The following is a 14,615-nucleotide window of genomic DNA, read 5'->3' as shown; positions in this document are numbered from 1 at the left end:
CTACCCTACATCGACTGCAGCTGGTCTGCAGCAGGTGGCGCCCAACGTGGGGCAGGTAAGGGGGGTAATCAATTATAGTTCGGTCTTGGGCGGCCTTCACCCCATAGGGCACTGCAGGCCCCGCACTCAGAGAAAAAGAGTAGGCGTTAGAGAGGGGTGAATAGTTAGAACTTATAGAGAAGATAATGGGCCACAAGGGGTCTAAAGAAAGAGGACTCTTTGTTGATATTTTGCAACACTGTTTGCAATCTCATAAGATCAAGGTTGCTACCAAAGATTTATCAGCCTTCCTGGACTTTATTCAGGAATGTTGTCCTTGGTTCCCAGATGCAGGAACTTTGGACGCGGATACTTGGGGACATGTGGGAAAAGACATACAAAAATATTATACTGAATATGGGCCAGAAAAAACTCCTGTTAATGCTTTCTCTTATTGGTCTGTGATTAATCAATCTATGGGCTCTTCTATGATTAATTCTTGTCCCTCAGATACTTTTCCTTCAGCACCCCCAGAGGAAACTCCATTGTTAAAGACTAAAAAATCTCCTTCCATTTATGGTGTAATAGAAAATGAAAATGATTCAGATGAGCTTTTGTCTCCTTCTAAGGAGAAGGATTTAGAGGAACAAGCAGCTCGATATCACGATCCTGATTGGCCACCTTTGCAGTCCACAGCTTTGTGCAGCCCTAAAAAATCTAAAGGTAAGGCTCGCCGGCAACATTTTCCTCCACCACCAAATCAGGTTGGCTTTGCAGGAGCTGTTCATGAAGCTGCTGCGGCGGGCGATGCCACTTTCTCCTGTTTTCCTGTCATCTTTGACACAGACTGTGACTATGAGCCGGTATGGGAACCTTTACCTTTTAAACTGCTAAAAGAAATTAAAGCTGCTGTACATTCTTATGGAGCTTCTTCTCCCTATACTATGACTTTGCTAGAAACCTTAGGAGGGAAATGGATGACTCTATATGATTGGCAACAGGTAGCAAAAGCCTGCCTACCTGGAGGGGATTATTTGTTGTGGAAAATGGAATATGAAGATAGAGTAAAAACAGAGATAGGAAACTCAAGTAAACATAAAAGGGGAATTACTTTAGATATGCTCCTGGGAAATGGAGACTGGGTAGCAGCCAGAGATCAGATGCATTTGTCAAAAGAAACTTTGGCACTTACCACAGATTTAGCACTTAGTGCCTGGAGAAAACTCCCCTTAGGGGATGTCAAGGCTGGAGGACTAGTCCATATAAGACAAAAATCTGAAGAACCCTATGAGGATTTCATTGCTCATCTCATGTCTAATGTTTATAAGATTGTTGCAAATGAAGAGGCAGCTCAAATCATTGGCAAACAGTTGGCATATGAAAATGCTTCTGAGGTTTGTAAAACTCTAATTAAGCCTTTTTTGAAAATCGGTTCTCTTACAGATTTTGTCAGGGTATGTGCTGAAGTGACTCCTTCCTATTTGCAGGGGGTGACTATTGCTGCAGCCTTACAGGGAAAAACTTTGGTTCAATTCATGGGACAACAGGCTACCAGGGGAAGAGGCAGAAACATACAGATTACTTGTTTTCATTGCAATCAGCCAGGACATATTAGTAAGGAGTGCCCTTTAAGGGGATCCCAAAAACCAAACTGGTCCTTACAGAGGGAACCTGCACATTGCTTGCGAAGATTCTTTTCTCACTCGCCGGCCCGAGACCTCTCCCCTTCCTACCCTGCATCGACTGCAGCTGGTCTGCGGCAATTTAGACAGGGTCTTGTATATCTGTGTTCCACTACAGGCACTCATCTTTTCTCCTGTGCGTACACGCTGATTTTCACCATTGTGGTTTGCCCCTCAGGGTAGCCCTGACCCAGCGGTGAGTAGGCAAGACCATCTGAGTAGGCAAGAGCATCGTGGGATAGAGTGGTGAACATGAGACTGCGTCCTGCCCAGTGCCAACTTCCCAGGGGTGTGGCTGTGCCAAGTGTCTTGTCCATGAACTTTGTTGACATCGGACCATGGAGCCCATGATTGTGGCACCTCAAGTCACCAAACCCCAGCTGCTCCACATGCAAACCCCAGGAGGGCTGGAGCACACAGACTCAGGAAATGCTGGTTACCATATCCTTGTGAGAAGCTGCCATTGCCATTGGAAGCACACACATGACACCCACACCCACGTGCACAACACACTGCACACTTCCATACACCTCATAGCACACATACAAACACCACAAACATCACACCCATATGCACAACACAGCCTCCCCACAGCGCATCCACTATATGCACAAATTATAGCACACATGCACAAAACACACTTTATACACCACATGCTTCCACCTTTGTCATACCACATATACAAATACCACACACATACATCACATATACACACCTCACACATCACATCCCCATGTATAACACAACCTATACATACCACATATGTACACACAACACAGCCCACACAACACACATATACCATGCACATGTACTGTACACACCACATCACAACATGCAACACATCATACATAGATACTGCACACACATCATAACCCCCCCCCCCATACAGAAGAAGGAAGAGGAGGGAAGATGGGCTGGCCAGTCGGGAGAATGGAGCTCTGCTGGGCTGGATGGAGTCCAGCTGGTCCTGCAGACCCAGTGCCATGGCGGGTGTTCCCTGCCTTCTACCGGCCCCACTTCCACATCTGTCCTTCCAACGGGGTGTGGTGGAACAGTTTGTCTTACAAGATTCTCAGTGTTAGATCACCTCCACTTTGTAAACTCTTCAGGGTCTTTGGCCATTGTCTGGAGTTAACTCTTTTCTCCCCTGTATTTTTGCTTATGAATTATCTTATTTGGTTGGTTGCTTTCCCCCCACCCCTCTCTTTTCTGTGTTCCTGCTATGTCTGAATGATTGTGTTCCCCCATTTCCATATGTTGAATCCTAACCCCAAGGAAATGGCACTAGGAGGCAGGTGTCTGGAAGTGATTAGATCATGAAGGTGGAGCCTCAGGAATGGAAACTGCTCTTACCTATGAGGCTCCTGAGAGCTCAGGAGCTTTTTCAACTCTGAGAACACAAAGAGGCAGTGCAATTTATGGACCAGGAGGCGGGCCCTCACCGGATTCCAAACTTGTTGGCCTTCCACCCTCCAGAACTGTGAGCAATAGGTTTCTGTTACAAATTGTGCCGTCCGTGGCATTTTGTTATAAAAGCCTGAATGGACCAAGCAGCCCCTGTAAGTATTCTGACCTGAGCACTCCAGAGAAGGTTATTGCAGTCGTCTCTTGAGAGATTCAGAAGCATCAGGTGGCATCTATTTCACTTCCTGGAGGGAATCTCTTCTGGAGGCTTCCGGCCTGTCTATGGGGTCTGGTGAACTACTTGTCTGGTGCCCAGCAGTTAACTTGGCATTGTACTTTGGAATTATCCCAAGGCTGCTCCATGCCTCTCTTCTGCATTGGACTCTTCCTTCTTGAATTTCTCTTTCTTGGCTTACTCTTTTGTTTTGTTGGAATACATCTGAAATAATGTCCCGAGAAGAGGTGTGTGAGGTATGATTTTTGGCCTTTATTCCACATATACTTAATCGATAATTTTTTGAGTGTAGAATTCTAGGTTGGGAGTAATGTTTCTTCAGTAATTTGGAGGTCTTACTCCATAGTTTTCTTGTTTCTTTGTTGTGGCTGAGAGGTCTGACTTAATGGTGTGGCTCTGACCCTTTGAGAGTGGCTGATTCTTCTCTCTGAACTGTCAGATCCTCTCCTTGCTTGCGCATCTGCGCTTTCCTGAGCCTTGATCTGCACTGTTGTGCATGGTGCTTCTGAGAAACTCAGTTTGGAAACACAAATTTACTTCTGGAATTGTTTTGTGAATTTTTTCACCTTCTGTTTTCCTGATTTTGTCTTTCTGCAATTCCTAGCACTTAGATGTTGGGCTTCTTACACTAGCTCTCCAAACTTCCTTACATTTTTCTATTCTATTTACCATCACTTTATTTTTGTTCTAGTTTTTGGGAGATTTCCTCGGTTTATCTTCTAGCTCTTTTAAGTGTTGTCACAATATTTTCTTTTGGTGGTACCGGGGATCGAACTCATGACCTTGCGCTTGCAAGGCAGGCATGGTGCCACTGAACTAAATCCCTGGCCCTGCTGTTGAAATTTTAATCTAAAGGGTTCTTTGTTTTATGAGCACCCCCCATTCCTCTTTTCTTTTAGAGCATTCTATACTAGTTCCACGAAAGCAGTATTTTCTCCTATCCTTTCAACTAGACTAACTGTATTTCCTTTTCTCTTTTCTTTTTTTTTTCCAGTTCTGGGGATCAAACTCAGGACCTTGCACTTGGAAGACAGGCATGGCGGTGCCACTGAGCTAAATCCCTGGGCTGACTAATTGTATTTCTAAAATGTCTTCCAGTATCATTTCTGATAGCCCCAAAGTGGTGCTCTCTCTTGTTTATTTTCTTTCTTTTTTTTGGTACTGAGACTTGAACTCAGGGCTGTACACTTGCTAGACAGGTGCTGCACCGCTGAGCTACATCCCTGACTTTACTTTTTATTTAAAAAAATGTTTCATTTATTTGTTTATTTATTTTTCATCTTGTTTATTTTCAGAGGTACCAAGTAGGACATCAGTGGTGTTTGGTAACTTTGAACTCTCCTATGGAATGATCCATAATGGGTTACTTTGTTGGTGGGGGTGGGGGTGGGGGTGGAGGGGTGGGTTTCTCACTTGGTCTTAGTCAAAAGGCTGAGAAGCGAGTGATTGGGTGGTTTTTCTCTTGGGCTGGCCACATTTATCAGAAAATATGGGGGCCGGGGATTTGGCTCAGTGGTTTCGTTGCCTGCTGCCCAAATGCAAGGACCCAAGTTCGATCCCCGGTACCAAAAAAAAAAAAAAAAAAAAGAAAAGAAAATATCTTCCCATCCTCCTTTGGGGGATGGTTGTCTGATGACATTTTGGAGCTGGCTGAGAGCATACATTTTCATGAAAATTAAGTTCCATTTTGATAATCTTGCAGCTGCATCTCTCCCAACCAAGGCAGACCCCATTTGCCAACTCAAGGGTGGTCAAAGTCAGTCACCTGGGGGTTGGAGGGAGAGGGAATCTGTTCATGAACAGATTGCATGCATCCTAAAATATACCTATCCTTTAAAGGGGTGTCTTGTGCCACGCACAAGTCCCTCAGTGTAAACTTGTAGGTTCTTGCTGTGTCCCAGTGTCAGCTCTAGTCATGTTTATGGGTCTACAGAGTCAACTCCACTCCTTTTGCCTTTTACAAGCTTTTGTTGTTTTCTTGTGTAAGACTGAGGGCCTTACCAAATGCTCCGAAGAGCTGACTACAGCGAAGAACACCCGGGAAGGAACACATCGGACAAGCTGGAAAGTAAAACAGACCTTAGTCTGGCCAGACGGCACTCCCAAAGCAAAGTAGCTTAGAGAGGCGAGTAGCCCAGAGTCTGAGGCTCTTTTATAGGGGGTTGCAGGGGAAGTTAACAGGTGAAATTTACAGAAGAGGAACAAAGGTTAGTGGTCAGCTGACACGTACTGATGGTCAGCAGATGTTTGTAGATTGTTCTATAGAGAGCAGTGTCCGGAACATCAGTTTCGAACAAAGAGTTGGGTAATTTACTTTGGGACCTTATGGCTGATACAGATCTTATCTAGTGTCCCGGAACTAACAAGCATCTTTATCTATTTACTCACATTCAATCACAGTTGGGGCTAGGCGAGTTTTATGATTACAGAGTTATGCAGTCCCACACTTGCTTGTTTTCCCCAACATCTAAATATCCCATGGCTGTTATTTTAATACCTTTATTATGGACTGAAAGTAAATACATGTGTTCAAACTACCTATTTGCCTGATTGTTATGGAAAGTTAATTGTATGTCTGCAGCACCACAAGGAAGAGTCCCTTTAAATTTTTATGTAATTTAGAGAATTGACAAAATGCTATCCAAATCTAGTTTTCTGCTTCGAACATGAATTCCTAACCTTTACAGTGTCTCCACAATTCTAGTTACAAGTTCAAATTTTTCATGGGAGGAGGAAAATGAAAACAATTGTACTGGTTCAACCTGAACACTGTGTGCCATTGTAGGGAACAGGGAAAGGGGATGTTACTAGAACCTCTGGATCAGGTCCTAGTCTCCTGTGAGCCAGGACGGCACAAAGTGAATTAATATATAGACAAATGAAACTAGAGAAGAAGCTGAACTTTGGCTTGAGCCGTGCAGCTCTGGGTGACAAAGACTCCAGACCCGGAGCTTGCTACACCTTTATTCAGAACATCAGCAGAAACAAAAATGTAGCAAATGACTCAGGAGGTGGTGATGATCCTAGAACAAGGAGGAACTATGCAGATGAAGATTTGATTCCTTCCAGGGTATCTCCAGCTGGTGTCCTGCCCTGGAGCATCACAACATCATGGGACCATTGAGGTCTTAGCTGTGACCAGAGGTGAAAACGGAGGTATGTCTTGACATGCCCTAGCTGGCCTGTAGACTGGAAAACTAGGCCCTAATCAGATTGTATACCTAAAATGTACCCATAAAATAAAATTTAAAAGAACTAGGCCCTAATCCTGATTTAATTATGAAATGATTTTTCCCCAAAATCTGTAGAATTGCTCTGACATGCCATAGGTGGGAGGGGTTGCCAAATCTCCTGTGATGGAGACCTATGGTGACTTTGTTCTTGGTTCAGCTGGCTATGAATCTTGGGTCTGAAATCCTTGGTGGCATTCTTCTGTACTCCACAAGACACTCATCTATTCTCCAGTGTCCCAGGAGCCCAGGCCTGCCTTCAAAGACCCACAGCACAGTGACCATAACGAAAAAGACTTTCCAATTGTTACCTTTGTCATTTGAAAAATAACTAAGGACACCCTGCAACTCAAGTGTAGACATCAAAAACTTCCCGGCTGTTTGCTATAATTTGGATTTTGAATGTCCCTCCAATGTGTTGAAGGGTTGTGGTGCCATAGAAAGTAAGGCCTAGTGGAAGAAGTTAGGTCATAGGACCCAGGAGCACACCCTCTTCATTCTTGGCTCCCATGGGGTAAACAGTCATGTTCCACTGGAGCATCAGTTCTGCCTTGCCACAGACCCAAAAGTGGTGGAGCCAGCCAACCCTGGATTTAACCATGAGCCAAAATAAACTTTTAAGTTGATATATCTTAGACATTTTGTTGCAGTGACAGAATGTTCACTAACACACTTCTCCCCGGTTTTCCCTCCAGTGTTTCCCATTGGCCATCTGCCCTGTGAGCCTCAGCCCATGCAGCACTGCTCCTCATCCTCTTCTCTCTTTGACCACCTTGCCATGGGGTGTGTTTCACATCTCTGGCTGAATTTGCTTTTCTGTACTTGTTCTCCAGATGTTGCAAGTCTTGATGCTAGGACTGGTGGAACCTAGAAAGCTCTTCCTGGGGGGTGAGGAGGAACAGAGTCTAACAGTGTCTAACAGTGTCTGTCTCCCTGTGGCAGGGCAGGGAGAAGGCTGAGCTATGTCCTGGGCCTGGTTAGGGTTATTCTTTTTTTTTTTTGGTACCGGGGATTGAACTCGGGTCCTTGTGCTTGTGAGGCAGGCAGCGGAACCACTGAGCTAAATCCCCAGTCCTGGTTATGGTTATTCTTAAGTATTTTACTTTTCCTGATTCATTGCAAATGATATATCATTTATCTTCATATTCCTTTGTGTATCTATTGTCTTTCCCTCTGGCCAGAATGTAACCTCCAACAGCAGAAATTCTGTCTGGTTCATGGAACTGGCACATAGTAGGTACTCTATAAATCTTTGTTGACTTGTTGAATACTTTTTAACATCTACTCAACATGTTAACGTGTGGGCACACTATATTTTCTTCTGTTCAGTCCTATGTTGATGGACTTGGTGCCAGACCTAACTCTCACTATAATGAGCACCCTTGGACATATGCCGAGAAGCTTATGTATGCTTCTCCATGTATGAAGTTTTGTATGAAAACTTCATGTATGAAGTTTTTGTTAGAATACAATTAATTTGTAAAGAAATTGTCAAGAGAGTAAAAAAGGTAACCCATCTTTATTTTTCTGAATGGTGTATGTTTTGGCCACTTTCTCGTCAGTGGAACAAAATACCTGCTACCTGTGAGTTTTTTTTCTTCAGATTTTATTTTTTATTAATACATGTTTGCAGTACGTAACGATTACATTTCTTTTTTAGCATATGTGCTGCCGAAGCGAGCACACGATTACATTTCTTGAGGGGAGTTGGTGCATGTTCACGACACATCTCAGTTCTTTTTTCATTCCCTTCCCCCCTCCCCCCACTCCATCTCTTGATCTTGATCTTCCATTTGTGAAAGATCAATCTCCCTACTTTGCTATCATCTTTTATTTTGATCTTTATTTATACATTGGGTTTCTCACATAAGAAAAACCATGTGATATTTAAGCTTGTGTATCCTATTTATTTCACTTAACATTATGGTTCCAGGTGCATTCATTTTTCTGCAAATGACCTGTTTATCCTTCTTTATGGCAGAGTAGTACTCCATTGAGTATAAATACCACATTTTCTTTATTTATTCATTAGTCGATGGACATACAGGCTGCTCCCAAGAACTAGCTATTATGAATTGTGCTTCTATGACCATGGGTATGAATGTATCACTATAATATGATGTCTAACTCTTTTGGGAAGATATCTAGACGGGGAATACCCGGATTGAACGGAATTTCTAGTTTTACCTTTTGGAGGAATCTCCATACTGATTTCCAAAATGGTTGTTCCCACCAACAATGTACAAAGATTCCTTTTTCCCTGAAGCCTTGCCAGCATTTGTTATTATTTAGTTTCTTGATGATGGCCATTCTTTCTGGAGTAAGACAGAATTCCAGGGTTGGTTTAATTTGCATTTCTTTAGTGGTAGGCAATGCTGAACATTTTTTTGATGCTGAATACTTTTGTGTATATTTATTAGTCATTTACTTCTTCTCAGAAGTGTGTTTGGGTCGGGGATTTAGCTCAGCGGTTCCACCGCCTGCTTTGCAAGTGGAAGGACCCAAGTTCAATCCCCGGTACCAAAAAAAAAAAATGAAGTGTGTTCATTTCACTTGCCCATTTTTAAAGTTGGTCTTTTATTTTGGGGAGGTGTCTAATTTTTTTGAGTTCTTTATATATTCTAGAGATTAGTCTTCTGTCTGAGGAATAGCTGGTAAACTTTTTTCCCATTCTGTAGGTAGGTTGTCTCTTCACTCTGTTGATTGTTTTCTTTGCTGTGCAGAAGCTTTCTAATTTTATATGTTCTAATTTATTGATTATTAATGTTATTTTTCGTACAATTGGGGTTCTATTCAGAAAGTCCTTGGCTCTGCCTATGTCTTCAGGAATTTTACCTATTTTATCTTTCAGCAGATTAAGTATTTCTGTTTTAACATTTAGATATTTGACCTATTTTGATTTTAGTTTAGTACATGTTGAGAGATATGGGTCTAGATTAAATCTTCTGCATGTGGATTGCTAATTCTCCCAGCATCATTTTCTAAAGAGGCTTTCTTCCAGTGTATGCTTTTGGCTTCTTTGTAAAAGATCAAACAGTTGAATGTGCTTGGGGTTGTTTCTGTATCCTCTGTTCTGTTCCATCGATCCAGCTGTCTGTTTTGTGCCAGTACCATGCTGTCTTTATCACTGCAGCCATGAAAGCTGAGATTGTGATGCCTCCTACTTTGCTCTTTTTACCCAGGATTGCTTTTGCTATTCTGGGTTTCTTCTTGTTCCATATGAATTTTAGGATTGATTTTTCCAGTTCTGTGAGTAATACTGTTGATATTTTGATTGGGATTGTGTTAAATGTGTATGTCAGTTTTGGAAATATGGCCATTTTGACTCTATTAGCTCTGCCTGTTCAGGAATGGGATGACACTCACAGTTTAAAGGAAGAACTGTTTATATTGGCTCAGTTTCAGTCTATGGTCTGCTGGTCCCAAGGCAGAAACAGCATGTCAGAGGGCATGGGAGAGGAAAAGGTGCTCAACCTATGGGAGTCAGGAAGCAGAAAAGAGGAGAGAGAGGTAGAGAGAAAGAGGGAGAGAGAGAGAGAGAGAGAGAGAGGAACAGGTCTAAATACATCCTTCTAGGTCACATCCCCAGTGACTCCAACTAGGCCCCAACTCCTAACAGCTCATTCAGCTACTGAATTCATCAATGGATGAATCCACCAATCAGTATTATCATCTCATGATCCAGTCACCTTCCACACACATGGGAATTTTGGGGGGACATTTTAAATCTCAACCCTAACAGTGTGCCAGTTGTTGCATCCTTACTTAGGGAATAATATGTCTTTCTCCCACTAATACAGTAAGACACTAATCTCCCACTGAAATAGCAAGGGCTTTGGACAGTGACTCACACTTGGGCTTTTCTTCTCTGTGTGACAACCTAGTGAGGGGCAGCCCAAGGCTTGGCTGGCTCTGGGCTCTCTCCCATCTGGCTGTTGCTCACTCCCTCTCATAGGGATAGTGCCAGCCTAAGGAGAAGGAGGGACAGATACACTGAAGTCAAGGAGGCACTCACTAATGTCAACCTGAGCCCCAACCTTTCTTAAGTTTTACACCTTGTACACTTGGCTTGCCTCACCTGGTCCCAGCCCTGTCCTAGGATAGTGTCTGTGCTTTGTGGCCACAGATAGTCACTGCTGTTTGTGGAGCCAGGCCTTGGGCTAGGGGACACTCAGAAGAAGTGACTTAAAGATAGAGATGATCAAGTGCATGGAATTCCCTTTTCTGCAATGTGCCACACTAGCTACAAGGTACACAGGACTCTGAGCACTTGGAATGTGGATGCTGCAACTAAGTGAATTTGTAATGATGTTTAATTTTAATTAATTTACATCTAAAGGTAAATGACACAGGTGGCTGTTGGGTGTGGTACGGGCTGGCCCAGGAAGTTACATTCTCAGACCCTCTACTTGGAGGCGTGGTTGCACCTGAATGTGACAGTGCCTAGGGACATCATCCCTAGTGGGCGGCCTGTGCTAAGTTTTGAACTGGGGGAAGGGGAGCAGGCCTGGGGCTGCTACTGAAAAGACTGGGGAACCCTGGGCCCAGGGTTGGCGGTCAGCAGTGAGAGCTATAGCCTTGAACTTGAAGGTCCCCTTCACCTTGTGTTATCTTTACACGTGTGCATGCCCATGTGCACAGAGCTCTAATTCTGATCTCTCCATATCCTCCATTACTTGGTTTGTCATAGCAAATGATTTTAATTCCATATCATTATAATATGCTTTAACATCTGATAGATCTAATCTTTTTTTGCCTTCATTTTTATTATTTTCTTGTGTATTCTCCTATGTTTAGTTTTTCTGCAATAAACCAAGTATCGGTATCTAGTTCGGAAGAATCTTGTTGTTTTTTACATGAATCTACATTTAATTAACAAAATTTGCATATGGTTTGACAAGAACTGACTTAGTTATATTATGGAGGCTTCTAACCAAAAGTCTTGCTTCTTGTTTATTGCTCTTGCTAGAAGTTTCATTTTTATTTTGTTTTTTTGAGGCAGGGTCTTGCTGAATTGTCTAGGCTGGCCTCAAACTTGGGATCCTCCTTCCTCAGCTTCTGGAATAGCTGAGATTACAGGTGTGTGCTCCTGACAGAGTCTGAAAGTTCTTTCTTTCTCTCTCCCCGCCCCCCCCTTCCTTCCTTTCCTTTTTTCTTATTTCTTTCTTGAGACAGGGTTTCACTGTGTGATTCAGGCTGGACTTGAACTTACTGTGTAGCCCAGGGTGGCCTTGAACTCAGAACGTTCCTCTTGCCTCAGCCTCCCAAGTGCTGCTGGGATTACAGATGTGCACCACCCTGTCCGGCTTGTCTTGTTATTTTTCACATACCTGTATATTGTTTCTGTGGCCATTATAAAGAGAATTCCCTTCCTTCCTTTTCTTGCTTTTATGCTTTCTTTTTTTTCTTCCTTCGAGCAGGTTTGTACTTATATCTAGAAAAGTAGCTCTTTGTAGCACATGACTTTGATGCCAGTCACCCCATAGTTCTTAGTTTTTAAGTTTTATCTGGATTACCTAAGCACATGGTGTTGCTGTCTTTCAATTTTCCCTTCTTTATAGTTTTCCACTTCTTGGGTTCTTCCTTTGCCTTAAACATTTAATCACAGCAGAGACATAATGAGACTATATCTAGTATTTCAGTATCAAGTTTAACACACAAATTTGGCTTAAGATGTGCTTTTATCATAATAAGGAACTCCACTTTTTTTTAACTTCTTAGAATTTCATCAGGAATGCTGAGTTTTTAAAATGCCATTTTTAGCTTCTATGTGGATTATTATTATTATGTGACTTTTCTTCTTTGACTTATTAATATGGTGAGTTATATTAATAGGTTTCCTAACTTGAATCACCCTTACATTTCTATGGCTGTAGAATAGCTGATAAATTCTATTTGGCCATGGCTTTTTGTGTGTGTGTGTGGTACCGGGGATTGAACTCAGGACCTTGAGCTTTCGAGGCAGACGTGGTGCCACTGAGCTAAATCCCTGGCCCCATGGCTTATTTTTTGTTTGTTTGTTTTTGTTTTTTGGTACCGGGGATCGGACTTGGGTCCTTTCGCTTTCGAGGCAGTCGGCAGAACCGCTGAGCTAAATCCCCGGCCCTTGAATCTTGTATCAGATGTAACCTTCTGGATGTGTTAAAGTCACCTTGCCTGCCCCATTTTCCTCATTTGTAAAATGGAGACGGTTATTGATTCTGTCTCACCCAACTGTTGGGGGATTATATAGATTGTAGACTTAAGGGAGTGTTGCACACACAATAAACATCATTCGAATGTTTGCTGTTGCTGTGATTAATGCCAGCTGCTTTCATCAGCTTCAGAGAATGCCAGGCTTGCCTGGAAGAGCCCAGCACTATGTAGATGCCCACAATCAGAGCTGAGAGCTGAGCAGCTTCAGGAAAGGCTCCCTTGCATAAGCAGGAACCTGAGGCTTGAGATGAGCAATATCTTGAAGACCTCAAAAATCTTAAAGCTAGCCGGCAGATTCAGAACTAGAGTTTTTTCCTTTAGGACTGGGGATTGATGAACCCATACTGAGCTGCATCTCCATCCCTTTTACAGTTATTTTTATTTTGAGACAGGGTCTCACTAAGTTGCCAAATTACCCAGGGTGGTCTTGAACTTGTGAATCTCCTGCTTCACCCTCCCAGAGAGCTGGGGATGGCAGGTGTTTAGCAACACGCCCAGCTTTATTTCCTCTTTTCTCCCACAGTTTGGGGCTGGTGACTATGATGAGGTGGTGCTGGTGCCTGGGAACTCTGCTATGCTGTAGTTGCTATGGTGAGAGTGGGCATTTCCAGGTGAGGATGGAATCGAACTCGATGGCAAGTTCCTGGGTCAGTGGATGTAGCTGTCACCTGTGATTCGTCAAGGTTCCCTTGCTCATTCTGGGGAAGCTGCCCAGTGCAGGCAAGAGCAATCCCACTAGGCAAGATCAGGGCTGCAGGCCAGGCTTCCTTAAAATCATGGCCCCCAAACATCTTTGGGATTTAGAGAGAAACAACTCAGGCTGGGGTTTGAAAATAGATGGTGCAGGAGTGATTAGAACTCCTTCACGGAGCTTTCGATCCTAATACCAGCCACCTGGGGCCTGTGTCCTATTCTCTTTTACAAAAGCAGGGGGTTCTGGTCCCTATGGGGTGGGGTGGGGTGGGGCAGAAGCTGGCCCAGCAAATGGGCACTCCCATCCCTCAGCACCCCCGACCCCACCCTCTGACACAATGCCTCCCGCTTTGTTGACTGGTGATCAAGTTTTAATGGCATTGGGATCTACCATGTTCACTGTGCTGTTCCTGGGTTTATATTCACTCACTCTACTAATATCACCAGGGGCTTTTTCTGGGCACCTGTGCATTCAGAACAAAAGCTTTCTGACCAAGGGAGAGGAGGGGATGACTCCTACGGCCTCCATGCACATAGAGTGTATATCAGATAGCTTATTTTATTTTTGTTTACTTTTATTTTTAATTTTTTTCAGTCCTGGAGATTGAACTCAGGGCCTCAGCATTGAGCTACATACCCAGTCTTTAAAATTTTTCTTTTAGGGGACAGGGATTTAGCTCAGTGGTTTCACTACCTGCTATGCAAGCGCAAGGACCCGAGTTCGACCCCCGGTACCAAAAAAAATTTTTTTTTTTAAATTTTGAAACAGGGTCTCACTAAGTGACTTAAGTTGTGCAGGCTGGACTCAAACTTTCAGTCTTCCTGTCTCAGCCTCCCACAGTGCAGGGATTACAGGTATCTGTCACAATGCTCAGCTCAAATAGCTAATTTTAACTAAATTCTTGTAGGAGTTAAATTTTTTTTTCTTTTGGAACCGGGGATCAAACTCAGGTCTTTGCGCATGTGTAGCAGGCATCGAAACCACTGAGCTAAATCCCTGGCCCTGTCCATTAAACTTTGAAACATAGGCCCAAACCAAAATAGTCTGGCTATTAAAATGACACAATTAGGATAGGATTGGCAAGGTAGAAGTAAAATCTTTATATGTAGATGAAATGATCATCCACAGAGAAAATACTAAGAAATCTCTAGGATCCCCTAGAACTTGTATTTGAATTTAGCAGGATTAGAAAACAC

At 43.1% G+C, this 14,615-nt stretch overlaps 1 protein-coding gene across 1 annotated transcript; it reads left to right on the top strand.

Annotated features, from left to right (window-relative positions):
* Positions 1–185: 185 nt before the first annotated feature.
* LOC147829425 (endogenous retrovirus group K member 5 Gag polyprotein-like) lies at positions 186–13,308 on the top strand. Its single transcript, XM_087205970.1, has 2 exons — positions 186–1,433; positions 13,249–13,308. Exons 1-2 carry the CDS (start codon positions 186–188, stop codon positions 13,306–13,308), a joined length of 1,308 nt encoding a protein of 435 aa, XP_087062096.1.
* The last annotated feature ends 1,307 nt before the right edge of the window (positions 13,309–14,615 follow it).

The sequence above is a fragment of the Heterocephalus glaber genome, unplaced genomic scaffold (assembly GCF_053883595.1).
Source record: "Heterocephalus glaber isolate CG9 unplaced genomic scaffold, H.glaber_assembly_v1.0 deba00000621, whole genome shotgun sequence".
In the NCBI taxonomy this organism is placed as follows: domain Eukaryota; kingdom Metazoa; phylum Chordata; class Mammalia; order Rodentia; family Bathyergidae; genus Heterocephalus; species Heterocephalus glaber.
Note: the sequence above shows the minus strand (reverse complement) of the source record. Positions and strands in the feature narration are given on the sequence as shown.

What these genes read in the sequence shown, in the direction of transcription:
- LOC147829425 (XM_087205970.1), top strand. Translation starts at nt 186, where the DNA reads ATGGGCCACAAGGGGTCTAAAGAAAGAGGACTCTTTGTTGATATTTTG. An exon ending in CTCTTACAGATTTTGTCAGG is followed by an intron (nt 1,434 to 13,248) that starts GTATGTGCTGAA and finishes TTTCTCCCACAG; the next exon opens with TTTGGGGCTGGTGACTATGA.